General features: G+C 30.6%; 1 protein-coding gene across 4 annotated transcripts in view; it reads right to left on the bottom strand.

Moving 5' to 3' along the window:
• The window catches only part of LOC130444096 (neurocalcin homolog), a 226,092-nt gene that overhangs the window by 15,421 nt on the left and 191,326 nt on the right, over positions 1-19,345 (bottom strand). For 3 of the 4 annotated variants that reach the window (XM_056779086.1, XM_056779087.1, XM_056779088.1), the window contains exon 2: positions 47-171. In XM_056779086.1, the coding sequence (XP_056635064.1) occupies positions 47-116 (70 nt within the window). In that variant the 5' untranslated portion in view covers positions 117-171. Of the gene's footprint in view, positions 1-46; positions 172-278; positions 407-19,345 lie in introns of those variants that run through there. The other variant, XM_056779089.1, reaches the window with a different exon arrangement.

Raw genomic sequence — 19,345 nt, 5'->3', positions numbered from 1 at the left:
GACACCAATAAATCAATTCATATTTATTAAAACTGTAATGATTTACCTGAAAATTCTGTGTTTTGTTTGAGATCTTCCAGAACTTCCGGCTTCAATTTACTATTCTGTTTCCCCATAACTTCACTTCTTTCAACCTGCCCTAAACCCCCAATTCAATTTTCTATCTTCTCCCTAAAAAACAAAATATACTTTTTTACAATTTTCATTTCAAAACTAATTTTATCGCTGATAATAAATCCTAAAATTAGTAGTAATTGATGCGGTAACAATTTACGTACACCGAACCGCAGTAATAGGCCATAAAGTAAAAGCGGCAGGTTAAATTAGATGTTTTCTTTGAGCTACTTATACTCTATATTGCTTGACTGGAAGTGGTCTTTTCAAAATTGGTTGCAACAACAAGTATACGACGTTTTAAAACTGATATGTACTTGCAATTATAAAATAATCATTAGAACTGCTTTTGTTACATTATCTTTCTTAACAGGAAAACAATAAAATATCAAAACTCGAAATTGATAGTTTGAAATACTTATCACAGAATAGAGGTATTTATATTAAAAAAGTATTTATTGTTCAAATTCGAAGCGATATAATGGCTTAGCTGCAAATGTAGCTAAGCATAACTTCTACGGTACGTAATCACTTTGATTTGGACATTAATAACAAAATGAAAAATATTGTATAGAAGGATATCAGTTTATAACCATGTAGGTTGTTATAGTGAAATTGTAAATGACGAGTGTATAAATTAATGCATTAAGTCGGCGTTCCATTTTTTTCTTCATTCTTTAGTCAAGAGTATGAACAGAAATGTTTTATTTTCGCCGTATCCCGGACTACCCGCTAATTGCTTGAAAAAAGCCACTGTACTAGAAAGTACACAATCTACACAGCATATGTTTCAAGTTTAAAGACGTCACGTTGTTTAGTATTTATTTCGCAGCCATTAATATTGTACGTTTTCAGTGAATTTGTAAACATGGAAAAAATTTGTTATGCGATACAATACTATTTTTTGAAACACCTCAGCCCAACCAATATAAAAGCTGAACTAGATTCTACTCTGGGTGAGACTGTTCCTTCGTTATCAACAGTAAAATATTCGGTAGCAGATTTTAAATGTGGCCGTACAATCTTCTAAGATCAGCATCGCAACGATCGACCAAATGAGATGACGACTTCAGAAATGTTCAAGTAAATCCACAAAGCGGTGCGCGAGCTGGCAGACATAGTAGAGATTTCAAAAAGTTAACTGGAAATTTGGACATGAGAAAGCTAGGCCGCGTTTGCTCACAATGGAACAAAAACAGTGTCGTTAAGATGTTTCCATCCAGTGTTTGGCAATGTTTCATAGAACAAAGGTCGAGTTTTTGCGCCGTTTCATAACCATGGATGAAACGTAGGTCCCTCACACCCGAATCAAAAGGGAGAAGCAGCTCCAAAGAAGGCAAAGACCGTTCCATATACAGGCAAGGTAATGACGTCGGTTTTTTTAGATGCATGTGGAATAATTTTCATTAACTATATTGAAAAATAGAAAACTATCAAGTATTATGCGGACTTATTGCATGTTTCAGCGAAGAAATAAAATAAAATCGACCGCATTTGGCTAAGAAGAAAGTGTTGTTTCATCAATATAATGCACCAACACACATCCGTTATTACAATGGCCAAAATTAATGAATTAAAGTTTGAATTGGTACCTCATGCACCCTATTGGCCTGATTTAGTAACCTCAGATTATTTTCTGTTTACAGACTTAGAAAAATTTTTCGGAGGTCAATGATTTTCCAACAGTGAAGAGATTATGTCGGCAGTTAATGGCTTGATGATTCTTATTATGAAAAGGGTGTGGAGCTAAAAGGAGATTACATTGAAAGATAAATATATTTTTTTTCAAAATTTTTGTTGTTGGGCCAGGTACTTCCAGAACTATACTCGTATACTGCGAAGTTGTCGCTTTAACGTTTTAGAACTGCTGTGGAGTAATGGCGATTTAAGAGTTTCAACAGCGCATGTGTCAGCAGTACTTATTTAATTACCTTGTAAGTTAAGGATTTGATTTCTATTAAAAATTTTTTTTGGCTACTTTGGCTATTTCTTTTGTTTACTAATCTTCCCATTTACATGACCAAAACCGGAGTAATAACAAGCAGCATATTAAAATCTATGACAGAATATTTCGTCTGCGATAAGTCTTTAGAAACATTGGAATTTATTTATAACAACACAAAATGACCGACAAAACATTTATTTGGGAAAATTTAATCTACTTATTGATAGAATATTGTGCAGTTTCTTGAAATAAAATTCGAAATTCAATATGTATATGATTTAATTGTCATAATATTTAGTGATAAAAATCCAAAGATATCTGCCATCAATATGTGTTAATTATAATATTTTTACCCTTAAAAACTGCTTCGGGCCTCATAATAGGTATAATATATACTATTATTACATTCGAGTTGTTTGTGTCTTAAGAGTCAAAAGCCTTTGAAAAAAATACTTTAGTATCAAAAAAATATAAAACACATATATACGTATATTATTATAATAATAATTCATTATTTTTCTAAGAATAAGAATTAGTGAATGTTACAGAATGATTAAAGCTTTATGTGAAAGATTTGAATTAAAAACTAAATTAAAAATTATAGGGTAGTGCACCACAGTTAATAAAAAAATTGGTAATTCAAACATTAGAATTGAATTTATTTTTTTATATTCACGTATAATAAACTTTCAATTGTGTTGGAATTTACTTCACTTATATTTGAAGTAAATAATATTTTCTCATACCAAATCTTTCTTTACAATCTTGCGTATTCAACTATATCAACTTTTTTAAGTCAACTGTCCACATAAAGTGATTTTTATATAATTTAGAACATATAGTATTACAAATTTCGTTTAATATTGAACAAAACATTATTTTTTTCTATTTTTATCCTTCCTATATATAAAGTAATACATAATGTTCCATTCAGAGTAGTAACTTCGTAGAATTAATTATTTAATAATACCATATAAAAATGATTTTTCAACATTATATTATTTAAATATGTCAGTTAAATCAATTAAATTCACCTTTTGTAATGTTAAAAAAATTATTGAGTATTTTCTATTATTAAAATAGCACAAAATTTCATAAATGTTCAATAATTTATTGTTAATATACAGGATAGTTAACTTAGCTGACTTCAGTTTTTGAAAAAATAAATTCGGAAATATTTAGATTCTTTTTATAAGAAATTCAAATCAAATAATGAACCGAGAATATTTTAATTGATAGCAAAGAATAATCAAACAAGTGGAGAACAAGGTATATAGAAGTAAAATTAATCTTAAATTGATTAATTAATTTATTACTGTAGATGAAGTGAGCTCCTTTTAATCAAATATTAGGAATACAAAGTACATAAATTTTAAGTAAGTGCTTTATGTTTGAAAAGGATTTGGTATTTAATTATATCAAAATTGCAACAACAACAAAGTAAAGCAATGACTTATACATTAGAAACAAAGCCATAAACATCAAATACGAAACAGCTCTTGGAGATTACAGAGATGAAAATTCTTAGGCGGATCTCGGTAAAAACACTACTAGACCGAGAAAGAAGCAAAAATATCAGTGACGTAGAAAACATCAATAAATTACAGCATAAAAAACAATGGACCCAAAATATAATTCGGACGAAAATCATAAAATAGTAAAAATAGAAAGGGATAAATCTCCAATTGGAACACATACATTGGAGTAGAGGTCGAGCACGAAAGAAGTGGAGTGATAACCTACGGCCAGGATTAGGGGAAATATCAAAGAAGGAACAGGCGATAGACCTATTGTGAAAGAAACAAGCAGAACTAAGCGAAGTGAAGAAACTATTGAAGGATTAAAACTAGTTCATTTTCAACAAAAATTGATTTTAGAACACTTCTTTTATTTTAAGTGCAGCAACTCCTGAAGCATCTTATTAAAATTTATGGTCTTGATAGCTGTTTTTATATATTATTTTGTATTTAGAAAGTTACAAAAATGAAGGTTTTCAAAAAGATTTCTAATAATTAATAATATAGCTGCCACCGTTTCGATGACTATGCATGACATTACGTTTATACCAAAACCGAGATTTTTATATATCTGTAAATAAAAAAGACAATTATTGTTTACAATATTGATCAATGTCATAAATGCGACAAATTTAACCAATTTGAACAGTAAAACAAACGCAGTTACTAAGTTATGAATCATTTTGTATATAGGAATATAATGTCCATTTTTAAATGGTTATTATTATTATTATTATTATTATTATTATAAATCAAGGAAACTAATAAAAACGTGCTATTGGTGTATTGTGATTTTTCTGGCTTGGTCACCAGTAAATAGGAGTAAAAATAGTTTATCAATATTTTGTTCAAATTTCACAATTTTCTGAAATATTTCAGGTCCATATTTAAATGCTTGAGAAATAAAATTAATGATATACAATATTTACATATTCTATTCAAAAAATTTTACATTTCTTTGCTTTGTTTCAATAAATTCTTGTTAATATTAAAGTTGATTTCATACATTTTGGCTTCTATTGTTATTTTTTTATTCAATAAATACATCAAATTTTTTTATTTGAATATGAATTTTCAAAGGTTTTCGCTGGATATTAAATATTCTATATTAGAACCAAGGGCGCTTCCATGTACAATACGTCCTGTGTCCTTCACAATTATCGTACTTCTTATTTTCTATGTTTTTTAACAACTAGAGTAAACATTACATTGAGAATATCGTACATTATGTGCAAGTAGAGAACAAAACCATCCAAACACCCGTATTCGTTAATGGATGAACATAACTGTTAACAAAAATGACCGAATATGGAATTTATTTCAACTAATAACAACATATGAAAAGGGTTTTTAAACATTTTGCTTCAATCAGTTAAATAAATAATCTTTTACATTGTTAGAAAAGTTATTATGTATTATTAAATAGAATAATTCTGGTTATAGTACAAATGGAATTAAATTAATTTCATTTCCAAACTAAAAATCAGGTAATGCGTATGCAATCACATACAACTTAGTTTCGTATTTCATTTGAAAATTATCGGTTTGCATCGTAGTCAAATTTAGTGGAAGGAAGAAGATATCCAAGTAAAATTGTGTGATATATTATCAAATTTAAGTAAAAGGTTCAATGTCAAACATCAAAGATAGGTACTTTAAATTTCCACGTTGAAATGATAGTGCTCAATTTAATTAATTATTGTGGCTGAAGTGAGATGTTTTCATCCAAATTGAATATTAGGCACAAAAAATAAGTCCATTTTAAGTTTGAAAAAGATTGAGGGTTCTAAGTACCTCAGATTAAAATTAAATTTGTGTCATGACACTAGAGACTCATTCACAAACAACGATGGAAAGTGAAGAAAAAAGTGTGTTAGAAAAATTTGAAATAATCATCAATCAAGATAAGCAAACGGTTGAGGTTAGGTTAGGCTATGTTTTTATAAAGTATAAAATGTTGAGAAAAATGGGCGGAACACCGAATTTGTGGTTTAATATTGAATCTCAAATAGAATTATATATGTATACTTTTTGGTTCTCTCTTATTCTTGATATTTTGCTAACACGAGAGTTTGGCATCTTCAGAACCTGCGATCGGCCGTAGTCTTGTATCTACCCTAGACGTTTCATTAACACGAGAGGTTATGATTATGGTCTTATCAATATGACTGCTAGAGAACTACCAGTAGTTTTGAAGGTGCCAACCTCTCGTGTTGGCACAACTATACCTTCTATGTAACGGTATTTGCAGATTTTCTGTTAATTTTTTAAACCACGAAAATTCTTCGGCGTTTACGAAATCAATTTGATAGTGAGTACCTGAGTAGATGTGCTGTATTTAAATGCTTTCTAAGATGGCCCCGAAATCGGAGAATGAACCGCATGATGGTCTGTACCGAAGCAGCATCACACCAAACAACATTCGCCGCGTAGAACAACGCAAATATCGCAAACTAAAGGCACGATTGGTACCCAAACTGTTGCACATTGAGCGAAAGTTCATGATAAAACAACTAGAAACAATAATATGGGAGTTTGAAACTTAATTTTGTTATTCGTTTTGTACATTGTTACAATAACGAATTAGAAATAAATGTGATTTGACAAAACCGTCAAAATGGGTGGCATACAGCGATAATTACCTAGGATATTAAGATTATTCTGCAAATACCATTACAAAGTATACGAAATACACAATTAAAGATTCATTTGTAACAATTTTTTCTACGACATAATTCAGCCATAAATTTTATCCCATCCTATATATAGTCCTCGAACAACAATAACAACAATTTACACTTTGAAGAATAAGGAAGTTGGGATTTTTATGAGATTTATTTGAATGAATTAATTTTTTTTTATAATGGCCATAGTGTTCAATTTCTTCGCGGATTTCAAGCTATATTATTTTATTTAATACAAAATTCATATATTTTCAATCCTTTTTTTAGACAAATCTATTTGGAAGATGAGTATTTCCCATGACTCCGACTGATAACTGTAATTGTGGCAATTACGTTAAGTTTGAGAGTGTATTTAAACAGTTCGACAACAGCTGCATTACTCAAACCTTTTGGTTTAAAACCTATGAATTAGAATGCTACGCTCAGAGATCGAAAACGGCCAGTGGCCGTTTAAAGCAACCAGCATGTTCTGTGCGCCTTGCGTTTGCCAGAACGCGTTGTGGCTGTTCTGATATAGCCAGAAACTGAATGAAATTATTTTAGATTAGAAGACGTCAGCTCACGTAATATAATGCTGCTTATTAATAATCATTTAGTAATAAAATAGTACCACAGTCATTATTTGGATAAATGTTTAATGGCAACGTGTTTGTTTATATATGTTTTATATCCATATAGTCAATAGTTAATATAAATTATTAAAAATCGTTTTAATGCAAGAAAGTATATTACTAAAATCAACCTTCGCTGCATATTCACCTATTTGTTTTTGCATGAGGAATTATTATGGCATTTTGAATTGCATTGAACTTTATGTTTGATGCAGTTAGGTTAGTTATATTAACTATTGACTATATGGATATAAAACATATATAAAAACGTTGTCATTAAACATTTATTCAAATAATGAGGGTTGTACTACTTTGTTACCAAATGATTATTAATAAGCAGCATTATATTACGTTAGCTGACGTCTTCTAAATCTAAAATAATTTCATTCGGGTTCTGGCTATATCAGAACAGCCACAACGCGTTCTGTGCGCCTTGCGTTTGTGGTCTTTGAGCGTAACAGATATAGTCAATAGTAAGTTAATCACGCAAATACTGTAACAGCTTTACTACTAACATTATTTCAATAAGATTCCCATATATTTTCACTAAATGCTGTGGTAAAAATAAAAATAATTGGAAGCACTTAATTACTCTTTCCTGGGGGAATATATTTTTCTTCATATTATTGGTGTACCCAACAAATTCGATGAGTCATTATGATCTTTCCAATACCTTCTATGAACCCTGTTGGTGACAATGGAATCCTCCGGTATGCTATGAACGTTTTTCGTATTTTTTACCAAAAATTCTAGTCTCAATTTGAAACACTAACACTGGTTTATTCACTTCCTTTATATACTTAAAAATTATTTCACATTTTCTCATAGCAAAAATCCCAACAAATAATTCTATAGTGTTGTTAAAATTTAGTAATTCCAAAGTCGATGTACGATTATGACTTTGACGTCAAAAGATGTCATGGTGCACTGAATTTTCATGGTATAATCATTTTTCTTTACGTTGTGAATAATCTGAGCTCCACTGTAGTTATTTGTCACTTTCCTTATTTAGACTCTTACCGAAGTACAGCGCACATGGTCTCTATTTTCACACAGTGTTATAGGCATGTCTTTCGCGTTGAATCTATTTCATTAAGGTACTTAAAAGGTCTATAAAGATGAGTATGAAAGAACGAAATACGGAAAATGTAGAATAACTTACTAATAATATTAAAACAATCACACGCATATTAACTTTCTCTCGCCCTTCGATAACGTCATCGCGTGACTTCCTGTTATTGTGGAAAAGTTTTGGTTTTATTTATATACGTAAATACGTTATTTATTGGCTTGTTTAATGACATAGTAAATACTAGATGTATACAAAGTTGAGTAGAAACAATAACAATAAAATAGAAAAAAGTATTTGTCACCAATGTTTCATTTTTGCAAAAATTAAAAATATTACGTGCACTTTCATTGATCAACAATATCTAATAGTATTACATTTAAAGTCTATTTATCGAAGAAAAATGGTAAACCAAAACAACGATCAGTGACTGATCAGCACGTGACCATCCCGGGCGAAAGGCGGCTTCGTTATTGGTCCATAATATACCACAAAAAAGAGCCGCGTGAGAAGGGCGAGTGCCGTTAAATCAGGTGTAGTACAGATATCGTACTGCAGTGAGATTGTTTATATTTGTCTGTTGCACAATTTTCTTTAACATGTCTGACACAGAGACAAATGATGAAGTTGTTCTCATTAGCTATAGTCCGCCTAAGAAGAGAACAGACGCTATTTCTAAATCTTATTTCTATTCCTAACTTGTAATAATGATCATGCACAATTATTTATAATTTATATTATTAATCTGCTGTATGAAACCGCAAATGATTTCTTAAGCGCGGAGTGTGTTCCTGTTAGATGCTCGGGCTTTGGCATTTTTAGCCCTGATCACGTCCTCTATGCGTTGAATATGTTTTGGTTCTCTTTTTTTTCTTCGATAAATAGACTTTGGGAGTTTACACCAAAGCAAAGAGAGAAGTTGTTGATGTTAATTAAGTTAGTCAATATCAAAATAATTAAATAAACTTGAATCCACGTGATAATAATAAGAAAACATGATTCTTTGAATCTTCTGCCTCTTAATTGAAAAGCAATACTGCTTCTTTCAACAAGTATTTGTCATTTGTGGCCTGTCAAAATTTGAATAAACCGCGTCATTATGAAATAAAGTGGAAAAAGAGAGAAACTCCGAGAGATGAATCATTCTTTCAAATTACATACAAAATGTACAATATTTGGGGTTTTTAATGATCTATAAAATCTCTAAATCCTGAATATTTTTCACATTTCTTAATTAGTGCGATAATCACTTAACGATTACTTATTGATTTACAAGGAATTGCAAAGAGTCGGAACAAAAATTTAATTTAGAGATTAATTGTTGTTTATTAAAATATGATTGATACAATGTTTGATGTATCCACAACAACAATCCAATCTAGTTTTATAACTAATTGATAAGTAAAAAAATTTTTAATACTAGACACATAATAGAGTACATTCAATTCAATCGAGAATTCAACCAATTTACTGAAACTTTCATGCTCTAAAAGAATTGTCGCTTGTAAGAAATTAAACTTTTAGAATAAAAATATGCTATAATTCCTACAGTTTATAAATAATAATTAACATTTCAGGATTAGATAAATTATACAGAGATTCAAAAAGGAGTCACAGATGCACTAATTGCGTTGATTTTACAATAAAGATTTTTGAAAAATGACGGATCCGATATATCTTACACCTTTCGGAAGATTCCAATCTCAGATTGTAAGATTTTTACTGGAAATACCATGATTTTTTTTCAATTACAATAAATTCTATGATTATTGTTTTTTTAAATTATGGCTGAAATTTTTAGAGGATAATTTCAGCGCCTGTACAAAGTTTTCAATAGTGATTTACTCCGCGAAGGAAACTATCCCTCTAAAACAATTTTAACGGTGAAGAGCTGGTGTACATCGATAGAATGTTTGATGCTATCCATCCGCAATGTAAAGAAATTTTTGTGCCGTTTCGCAACCAAAGACGTAATCTGGATCCATTCTAACACACCAGAGACCAAACAGCAATCCAAACAGTGCGTTTCTTGGAGTTAATCGACGCCGAAATAGACCAAGTTGGGTATTTCAGTCAATAATTTCATAGGGATACACATGGTATTACAATACTTGGCTGAAAGTATTATTTTCTAATTTTTTTTGTTCTTAAGCAAACAAAATTTCAAATTTAGTCTAACCTCTACTTTATTTTCTTATCGGATGTATCCTTTTACAAATGTTTGTAAGAGGAATTCTAGAATTGGGTGGAGATTCATCATCCCCCGCAGACAGAAACAGATGTTTGTTTCTGCTATATCTAATTCCGTCATCAACTTTTCATATTTGTATTCCATATCTGTAATTACCTTCTCAACATCTATGATAGATACAAAATTGTTATATTCGAAATTTCCAGAGGAAAAATATCACATTTTACTGTGTACCTATTGAAATCAGTGCAATATTTTCAAACATCATTATGGTATGGAAATCTAACAATTGGATTAAAGCTTCTTCTTCGTTAAAGTTCTCTCATTTTTGTTAACAGTGGTTAATATGAAAAAATTTTCCAGAAAAAATTTATTCCCAGTATAACCCGATACTATATAGAATAACAGACAGATTTTGGGTAACATAACTATATCTCTAATATTTTAAATTTACAATAATGAAAAACTTATAATAGAAATGTTCAAAGGTTTATCATCATTCTTATTATCAATAGAAAAAAAAATAATTTGGAAAAATGTGTGATTGTGACTAAATTTGGTACAGGTATGCTCTCAAAATTACAGTAAAAAACGACAAGACATAGTTTGTTTCTATTGGGATATCTTGTATATTTTCGAAACTCGAAACCGTTTTTCAGTCGTTGAATACTGAAAATATCATAAAAACTAATTCTGATTATAAGAAAAAAGTAATATTTTCAAAGTAATTCATTGTATTAACAGTATAAGTAGGTACCGGTAACGCGACTGTTAGTTTATCCTTTCTTTACATGTAACTCGACCTTTGTTTATATGGCTATGCAGTCATCGAATATTCTGGTAGTGTACTAGTACTGTGTAAAGGGGGGTCCACACCTCACATAAATTCTTGTGTTGTACGGTACGGTACAACGATGAGGCGCAAAAATGTGTACAGGAAAGCGAATAATGACACAAAGTAAATTATTGCGTCATGCGTTGTGCAGTGTTGCTCAATTTGTAAGTCGCACTTCTAATGACATTGTATATTTTCTTTCGATAATTGAAAAGGTATTGTAAACTGGTATACGAATCACCAGTTGGCAAAAAGCCGAAAATTATTTTTCTTTCACTATTATGCACTCCCGAAAGTATGTGTCTTGTTTCGCAATTTTTTATCCATTCAAATTTATTAGAATGGATAAATTATAAGAAATTTCGAAAATTGCCAATACTGTCATCCAGGGATGATATATTTATTGAATAGTTTCCACCATATTCATTTCTTTTTACATACAGATTCTTAATCCAACAAGTCTCCATTGTTTAGCCTTCTTTTTGGTATTGAGGTGATTCATAATGATGAAAACGTCACATTCTTTCTTTAATTCTAATTCAGTTATTAGGTAGTAATGAAAACACAACAAGAAGTACAACAGAGAGCAAGAAAAACCAAAGATGGAAATCTTATCCGACACAAATTGTAAATTTCCTTCACGAATTTGCGTGACACTAGTTAGTACGTCCACATTATACGAGGCCCGTTTTTTTTCAACCTCCGATAGGCTATAAATAAAAGTCAAGTTCATATAAAACAATAATTTTATTACCAAACGATTGGTACACTTACGGTTACTTCTCGACTTAATCACCGAAGAGATTGAGATATTTTTCATATCTGTGGGCAAGCTTTTCAATACCCTCTTCAAAGAAAGTTTCCGCCAATGTAGCCTAATCGTTCAGTAACAAAACAGACCTTGAAACTTCTGGAAATTCCGTAGACAAAGCAGTAATGGTAAATCTGCGGTTTTCTTTAACCATTCGGTCAACTCCATGACCAGGTCATCTGAAACGAGAGATTTGCATCCTTTGCTCCCCTAATCATGCACATCTTTAAACATGCGACACCATTCACGCACAACACTATCACTCATGAAGTTTTCCCCATACACACCGATGGATTTCTGCAGCACTGTAGTGCTTACAGCGCATGTCCGCTTTCTTCCACCCTCGTAGCATCTACACGGAGCGATTGGAGGTTTAAAAAAACGGCCCTTGTATATCACTATGTGCCGCAAATCCTTTGCGTTCGTTGACTGCCGGAAAGCGTGCATAGTGTGTGCGTAGGAAATGTGCGCGGTACTATGTCTACACTTAACATAAATAAATGTGCGTCCCAAAAAATTTTGCCGAATGATACGCAACACAATAATTTATGTGAGATGTGGGGCCGGCTTTAGAAATTAAGAGAAACATCAAAATTTGAACTTTCATCTGTTATCTTAAATTTTTGATACTAATAAACAATTAAAACATCGGTATCATTTTTAAAACTGAAAAAATTATTTTACAAATTGAAAAATATAAACTATGATGTTCTTGTATCCATTTAAATTAATACTCTACTGAACTTTTAATGGCATATTACCAAAATTTAGTCATATTATGTTAAATATAACTATAAACGGGTAATAATGACGACGGCGGATTTATAATGAAGAACCGTCTAAAAGTTAGGATTATCCAACGACTAAGCTTTTTCTAAATAATTTTTTGAACAATAGAAAAATGTTGAAAATAATGTTCAATAGTTGTTCATCTAAACTGATATTTTTTATAAAATATTACTAGGATATGATAAGTTTTTTAGTCTTCAATATCTATTTTTTTCCTCTTTTCAATAAGTATTGATTCTATCTAAGACTCACAAAATAGTTTCTAAAAAGCGTTAATTCTACGAAATCAATTAGAAAAAAGGGTATTGTTTAAGCAAGATCAGAAATAGAGATTCTTATCGCGAATCTTCCAAATTTGAACTTAAAATATTGTTTTATTTATTTAAGGCTGTTTGACATGAAGTCTCGTACCTCGATAACAAGTATACGTATATGAAGATAGGTTGATAAATTCTTGCAAATTTATTGATATAGTACCATCTATATTACATGCATATCTAGTTACTTTTGGATTAACAACTGACCAAATGTTAGTTAGATAATCTCATCTGTCAAAACATTTTTCTAAAGCTCTTTAGATTCCTATGGCAAATCTAACATTCCTATTGATTCTTATTTGTTTTCTGACATCATTTTCTTCCAATTTTCGAAAGTAGATAACAGAAGAGAAAAGCGTTAGTTTCAGATAATGACAGACATGATGTAATAGCAAGAGTCTCGCATAATGTCAAACATCGTGCACTATTTTTGATATTGCAATCTTGCACCATGTCAAACGGCATTCAAAAATATTGTATGGCTATATTCAGAGTCACTTGTGATTTCCAAATACACCTCTGGAAGGCGTTCTTCGTAACTAGGTTGGACAGAAATAAGATAATTATAGAAAAGCTCAATAAGAAAAAAAATAGTTAAAAGATGTTTAAATTGACATGGAAATATAAAAAGGAAAACTCCACTTAATAAGAAAAGTGATATAAAAAAAGGGAAGGAATACCAAGGGAAAAAATTGGCTAGACATGTAACACAGGAAGGACGGTGAAAGGAAAAGACAAAACAATAAATGAATCAGCAAAGGATCGAGAAGAGTGGAAAAACAGTTCCAAGAAGATTCACTCTTTACAGGGACCCCTTTTTCATGGTAACATTGAAATATATTGTTTCCATTTACTTTGATTTTTCTAACGGGACAATATCGTCATTATCGTCTATTAAGTTGATATAAAATAGATGAAAATTTGAATTTTCCTTTCGTTTATCTGGATAGTTGAAAATCTCTCTCTTCTTGTGTATACATTGCAATATCTCCTCTATTTTACTGTACTGTACATTCAGGATAATTTTTACTGTTGTTTTTAGAAAGTTTCTGATAAAAAAATAGACCAAATTTATATTATCCAGATTTATTCCAACGCATAAATTGTAGGTTATAAAATTGAAGGTTGACAGAATAGCCACCATCAAGTTAAGAAATCGACCTGAAACATTCCCAACGTCCTTGAAGTTAGAATTGATATTTAACTAAACTTTGTTCGCTAAAAGTCATTGAGACTATTTGAAAGTGTTTTCGTGATAGAAACAGAGATCACGACTAGATTATAGGTACCTACCGGCGTTCTATTATCGATTTTATACTAACGAAACTGATTTTACTTGCATGTTTAAATTGGTAGTTCATTAATGATGTTTATTGATAATATGAAGGCTGAAACCGCTTATGAACTTTATTTCGAGAGATTGAAGAATTCATATGAAACGGATGAAAAAACAGTATCAAGTTGAAATAAATATAATTATAGGGTTCATTTCAGATACCATCATCACCTACGTACTATTATACTTAAAATTAGCTTTTGAAATTATCGTTAAAACTACAGTTTTACAACAAGAAGTGTTAACTTAATAATTACCTTAATTCGTCTGAGTATTTGATATTTTATTAGGTTATTTGAAAAGTGAATAAAAATGTTCAATAGTCACAACGGTTGATTTTGGACTATTTAGCTGACAAACAAGTTCACCAGGTTGCAGCAAATACTCCATTAACTCAATTAATTAATTATGTAAATTATATAAATAATTTAAAAGTGAATCAAAAATGTTCAACAGTCAACAACGGTCTTTCCACAATCGTTTTTTGCTATTAAACAGTGTACTTACATGAAAACGTTCAAGCATTTCCAACTAAAAACTTTTTTTATTCCACACAACTCGCTAATACACACGAACCGCGCGAGAACAAAAATAAAATCCGCTAGATGACATTAAACTTGGTGAAAATGAATTTCCCAGCGCTTTATTTGCCGAGAATATAATTTCTAACAGATCACGCGAGAAAATGGAAAAACTACCGGTGGAAAACGGCGTTAAAGAGTAAACAGTTTCGATTCGAAAGTTACGGACAATACATTCTAGGAACGAAAATGCAATTGTATAGGGTGAAAGGAAAATATATCATTTTTATGAATTATAGAAATTTGAATAAATATATATTTATTTTGAAAATCTTACACCCATGAGAAACAAAGTTTTGTTTGTGCGTATCATCTTGCTTTCATGTAACATTTTTGTTATTCATTGTCTGTATTTATTCGAATCATGGCCTGATTCTATTATCATAACTATTGAAATCTACTATTCAATATATCCATAATATAAAATTTTCAGACTCGTCCAACAAAATAGCACTTTCAGTCCTTGGAATACAAATAACTATTATTCATCAAATACTTATAATTTTTCAATTGATTTTGAGACTGTATGCGGTTTTCAAATGATTATTTAGGGACATGTCTTTGGATAATACTGAATAGACTAACTTACGTATTGCGATATATATCATGTTTAACAATTTGTTTATATATAATTCAATATTTGCAAAAGCAATCGATTTATATACATTTTCAATAAATCAATAATCTCCTTTAGTAATGGTGAATATTTCAACTCAGTTTGAGTTAGAATTAAACAGAATAAATTAAATGGACAGGAATCGAGTTAGTCACCCTCAATTTTAGTATTACTACCTTGTCGTGTTTAGGATTCATCTTCATAACGATCACCTACCGAAAAAACACAGCACAACTAGACTGAGAAGACGGCGACAACTGGGAAACGGTAAATAACTTTGGAACAGTGAAGCAGTTATGGATACTATACACGTTATAGTTGATTCCACGCAGAGGCAAACCTGCACAGATAACCTTTCATAAAGAATGTACAGATGGATAATTATAAGTTGAACTTGTTGGCTGTTCAGAAGATCAGATGGAAGATGAAGTGAAACAAGAGCTAAAGAGAATTTGAAAGTTGGAAAAACAAGGCCAGGAATAGGGATAAGTCGAGCAGTGCGAAAAATGGAGCTAAGTTCCTTGTATTCAATGTATATATCGTAATTTCAATTTCAAAAGCTGTTTTCAAATGTGATACTTCAAAAACGTTCTAGAATATCAAGAGAACAGTCAAAATTTTCATGATCGTTTTTTAGCTAAAATTTTCTAATTCTATCAACAATTGAACAACCTTTTCCTCTTGAATTTTTTTGGAATCATTTGGTTAAAGGTTTGAAGTATAGAAGAAAACAGGGCAGTATCTGAATTGTTTCTCGACAATTTGAAATCGTCGCGAAAGTTGAAAACAAACTAATGTCTAATTCTTACAAAATATTTCTTGTTCAACACAACATTTTCATTGTATAATCATATTAGCTAATATATTTAAAAACAATGAATAGTACTTGAATGTATCAAAAAGGTAAATACTATAGTATTTATACAAATATAAAATTAATTAATAAGAATTTAACATATCTGAACATCGACCAACTGGCTTAAATTTTTTTACTCATTATTCCTATTTCGTGTTAAAGAAAAGAGTTTAAGTAATGAATATACATTTTTTCTGAAGAAAAAAGCAAGTTCGATGGCTTGTTATATCTATTTTGGTTAGGAGTTTCTTAATATTGGACTGGGTTGATTTTGGATAGCTTTGGTACGGATTTCTTTCCTCTGCTGTGCTTGGGATGATTTAAAATGGGGTAGTTGCAATGTACGATCTCTCAATTATGGTTTGTTATTAAAAAAAGATATTAAGTGAATAGTAAATTCTTTTCAAATTGTCGCTTATAGTACAGGATAAAGTTCCATAGTTTTTTTATTATTTGTGGAAGTGAAAGAATAAATTACTTATAGACATACTTAAAGTGACGATGAGGAATAGGTATTTTAATCAGTGAAAATTTTGATTGTCGAAGAAAAGGATTTTCTTTGAAATGTATCATAATATTAATAAATAAGAATATCTCTGTTTACTGTCCTCTCTTCTACAGGGACATGATGAGTTCTCACTTTACTAGTACAGCTTCTAGAATACTTCTAAAAGCTGTACTAAGCAGTATACGTTTTGTCAAGGGTTCTATAATTGTAATAATTTTGTACTGCCATTAAGAAGTGAGAAATGTCATCATCATTTTGCAAAATATTTTTCAAATTTTGATTGATACAACATTGATTTTCAAGCTAAATAAACATGGGAGAAGAACTTAAAACCTGTATCCGGAAAACTCAAGAAAAATATCTACATGAAGTCATATGGCGATTTTTTTTATTGTTGTAGCATTAACAAAATCAAAAATTACACGAAAAATGTTTTTATCGCATATTTCTCGGAAAAGTTAAGCCAATGTCAATGAAAATCATCAACGTTTTGATCCCATTATTCAATGTTGAAAAGTACAATAAAATATTTTTTAATGTGGTCGCACATAAAATATTGTATGATACTGGCATTTGTATCATAAATAACTATTTTGATATAATACTGAAATTAACTGTACTATAATAAAATGTAGTGTGAATGGATGCACAGGATGATTCGTTTTGAAAATTGCAGTAAAAATGAGAATTGATGGCGAAAATAGTTGTTTTTTCTTCAACTACAGAAAACAGTTGTTATTTTAAGTTGAAAACGATAAATAAACAAGATATATATTGAAATCGTTTTTAGAAAATTTTAAAATAACTTTAGCCTAACCAACTCTTTATGACAATATTGTTTTTATAAAAACTAACATAATTCAGCAGAGTTTTCGAAAAATAAATTTATAAGAAGGCTTTTACATACTATTTGCTCAACTTTTTATGGTTAATATGGTGAAGAAAAGTATAAATAAATTCTGCTGTGGACCCAAGGAAACTTTCTAAAACATTTAGTACAGGGTTCGTCCTTTATAGATCTTATTTTTTTACTTGAAAGCACCATTTTCTAGAATATTTCTAATGAGACATTTTAATTAGGAATAAAGATAGAATATTAAATTGTTAGAAGGAACTTGGAAGTTTTGTTATTAGGATTGTGGACAAATGTACTTTATGAAAAAATGATTTCCTCCAATTCGACTGAAAACAGTGTTTGCTATTCATTTGGAGCCCGCAGAAATGTTACCTGTCTGAAAGCAAAATAATACTAAATAATATGAAGTATGTTATTAGGAATAAAGTTTATTAATGTTAACAAAATTTAATATGAATCTAATTTTCTTTAAGGGAGAGAGAAATTAGACTAGAAGTCACTTACAAAGTACAAGGAACTTTTCTGTAAATATGCCCTCCAATTATTGCGAAATACGGGAAGATTATATCGATTTGATTTCGATTAGCAAGTGATTATGCATTTTTTGCATTCTAAAATATTGAGCCCTTAACTAACTCTTAACGTGGAGTAGAAAGGTAAAGGTCGTGCTCCGCGTTCCTAAGTGGATAGCCGTGCAACGACCTTTCTGAAATTGGAGAAGCATGCTACGAATTAGGCAAACGGATTCAAAGATGAATAAGGAAGGAATTGTCAGAATTTTTTATCTTTTAAAGAAGTCCCTTCATTGAGCCCTGCTATTTAGTCCGAGTAAATATCTAACAGCTCTCTTTTGTAGTTTGAAGATTCGCGCAAATTGAGTCGCATCATACATACCCCAGAAGGGTATAATATGCTGTTAAGGAAACGGATAAGTTCAGTTCTTTGGAAACTGATCTCATCGCAAAACAGGAAAGAAAAAAATATTGTAGATCAGCAATGTTGAAAAAAGAATGAATAACTGTTGTGGAAAATGAATAATCTATTTATATTAAACTTTCTGAATTAAGGACTAACACACTTTTACAAGAGTTGAAAGGCAAATCGCTTAAAATTCCTAGGAAAGTTCACGTGGGTTTATCAATGGTTTTACAGATTCCAACTGGGAAAGTTTGAAATTTAACAATAACTCATTTTGGGGAAGATGAAACTCATGGCAGTTTACATGAATCAAAGACCAACGTTTACCAATGTTTTGGAAGAATATTTCAGGGACTATTAAGTAGAAATTCTGTCAAACCGAGGTTGGGAAGGTTCTCGAGTAGGGGTAGCATTAGTAAGCGGATTCGCTATTTTATTCATAATAAATCGGCTAAGGATTCATTCCTTCTAGAGGCTGCGATTAAAATGCATGGCACTACCCTGAAGAAAAAGATAACCGGATAGCTCATGGAAGTCGTAAGGAGAGCAGAGAATGTTTAATGTTTCTATTAAGAGATACGTGGGGGAGGAAGAAAGCTCTTCCCTGAATGCATTGTCCTTTGATGGTGGTATTTTGGAAAAAGCAGATTTGGACTAGGTGTATATAGTGCTTGAAGGCCTGTTTAATTGAGAAAGGAATTACAACTATATCTAGGAGGAAGAACTTTTCATTTTATATAAAGACGCTTTTGATGCAATAACAAAGGAATGTGGAATCACTGTTCTTTTAT

Source organism: Diorhabda sublineata, chromosome 5 (assembly GCF_026230105.1).
Source record: "Diorhabda sublineata isolate icDioSubl1.1 chromosome 5, icDioSubl1.1, whole genome shotgun sequence".
Classification (NCBI taxonomy): domain Eukaryota; kingdom Metazoa; phylum Arthropoda; class Insecta; order Coleoptera; family Chrysomelidae; genus Diorhabda; species Diorhabda sublineata.
The sequence above is the reverse complement of the archived record's forward strand: the minus strand, read 5'-3'. Positions and strand labels throughout refer to the sequence as shown.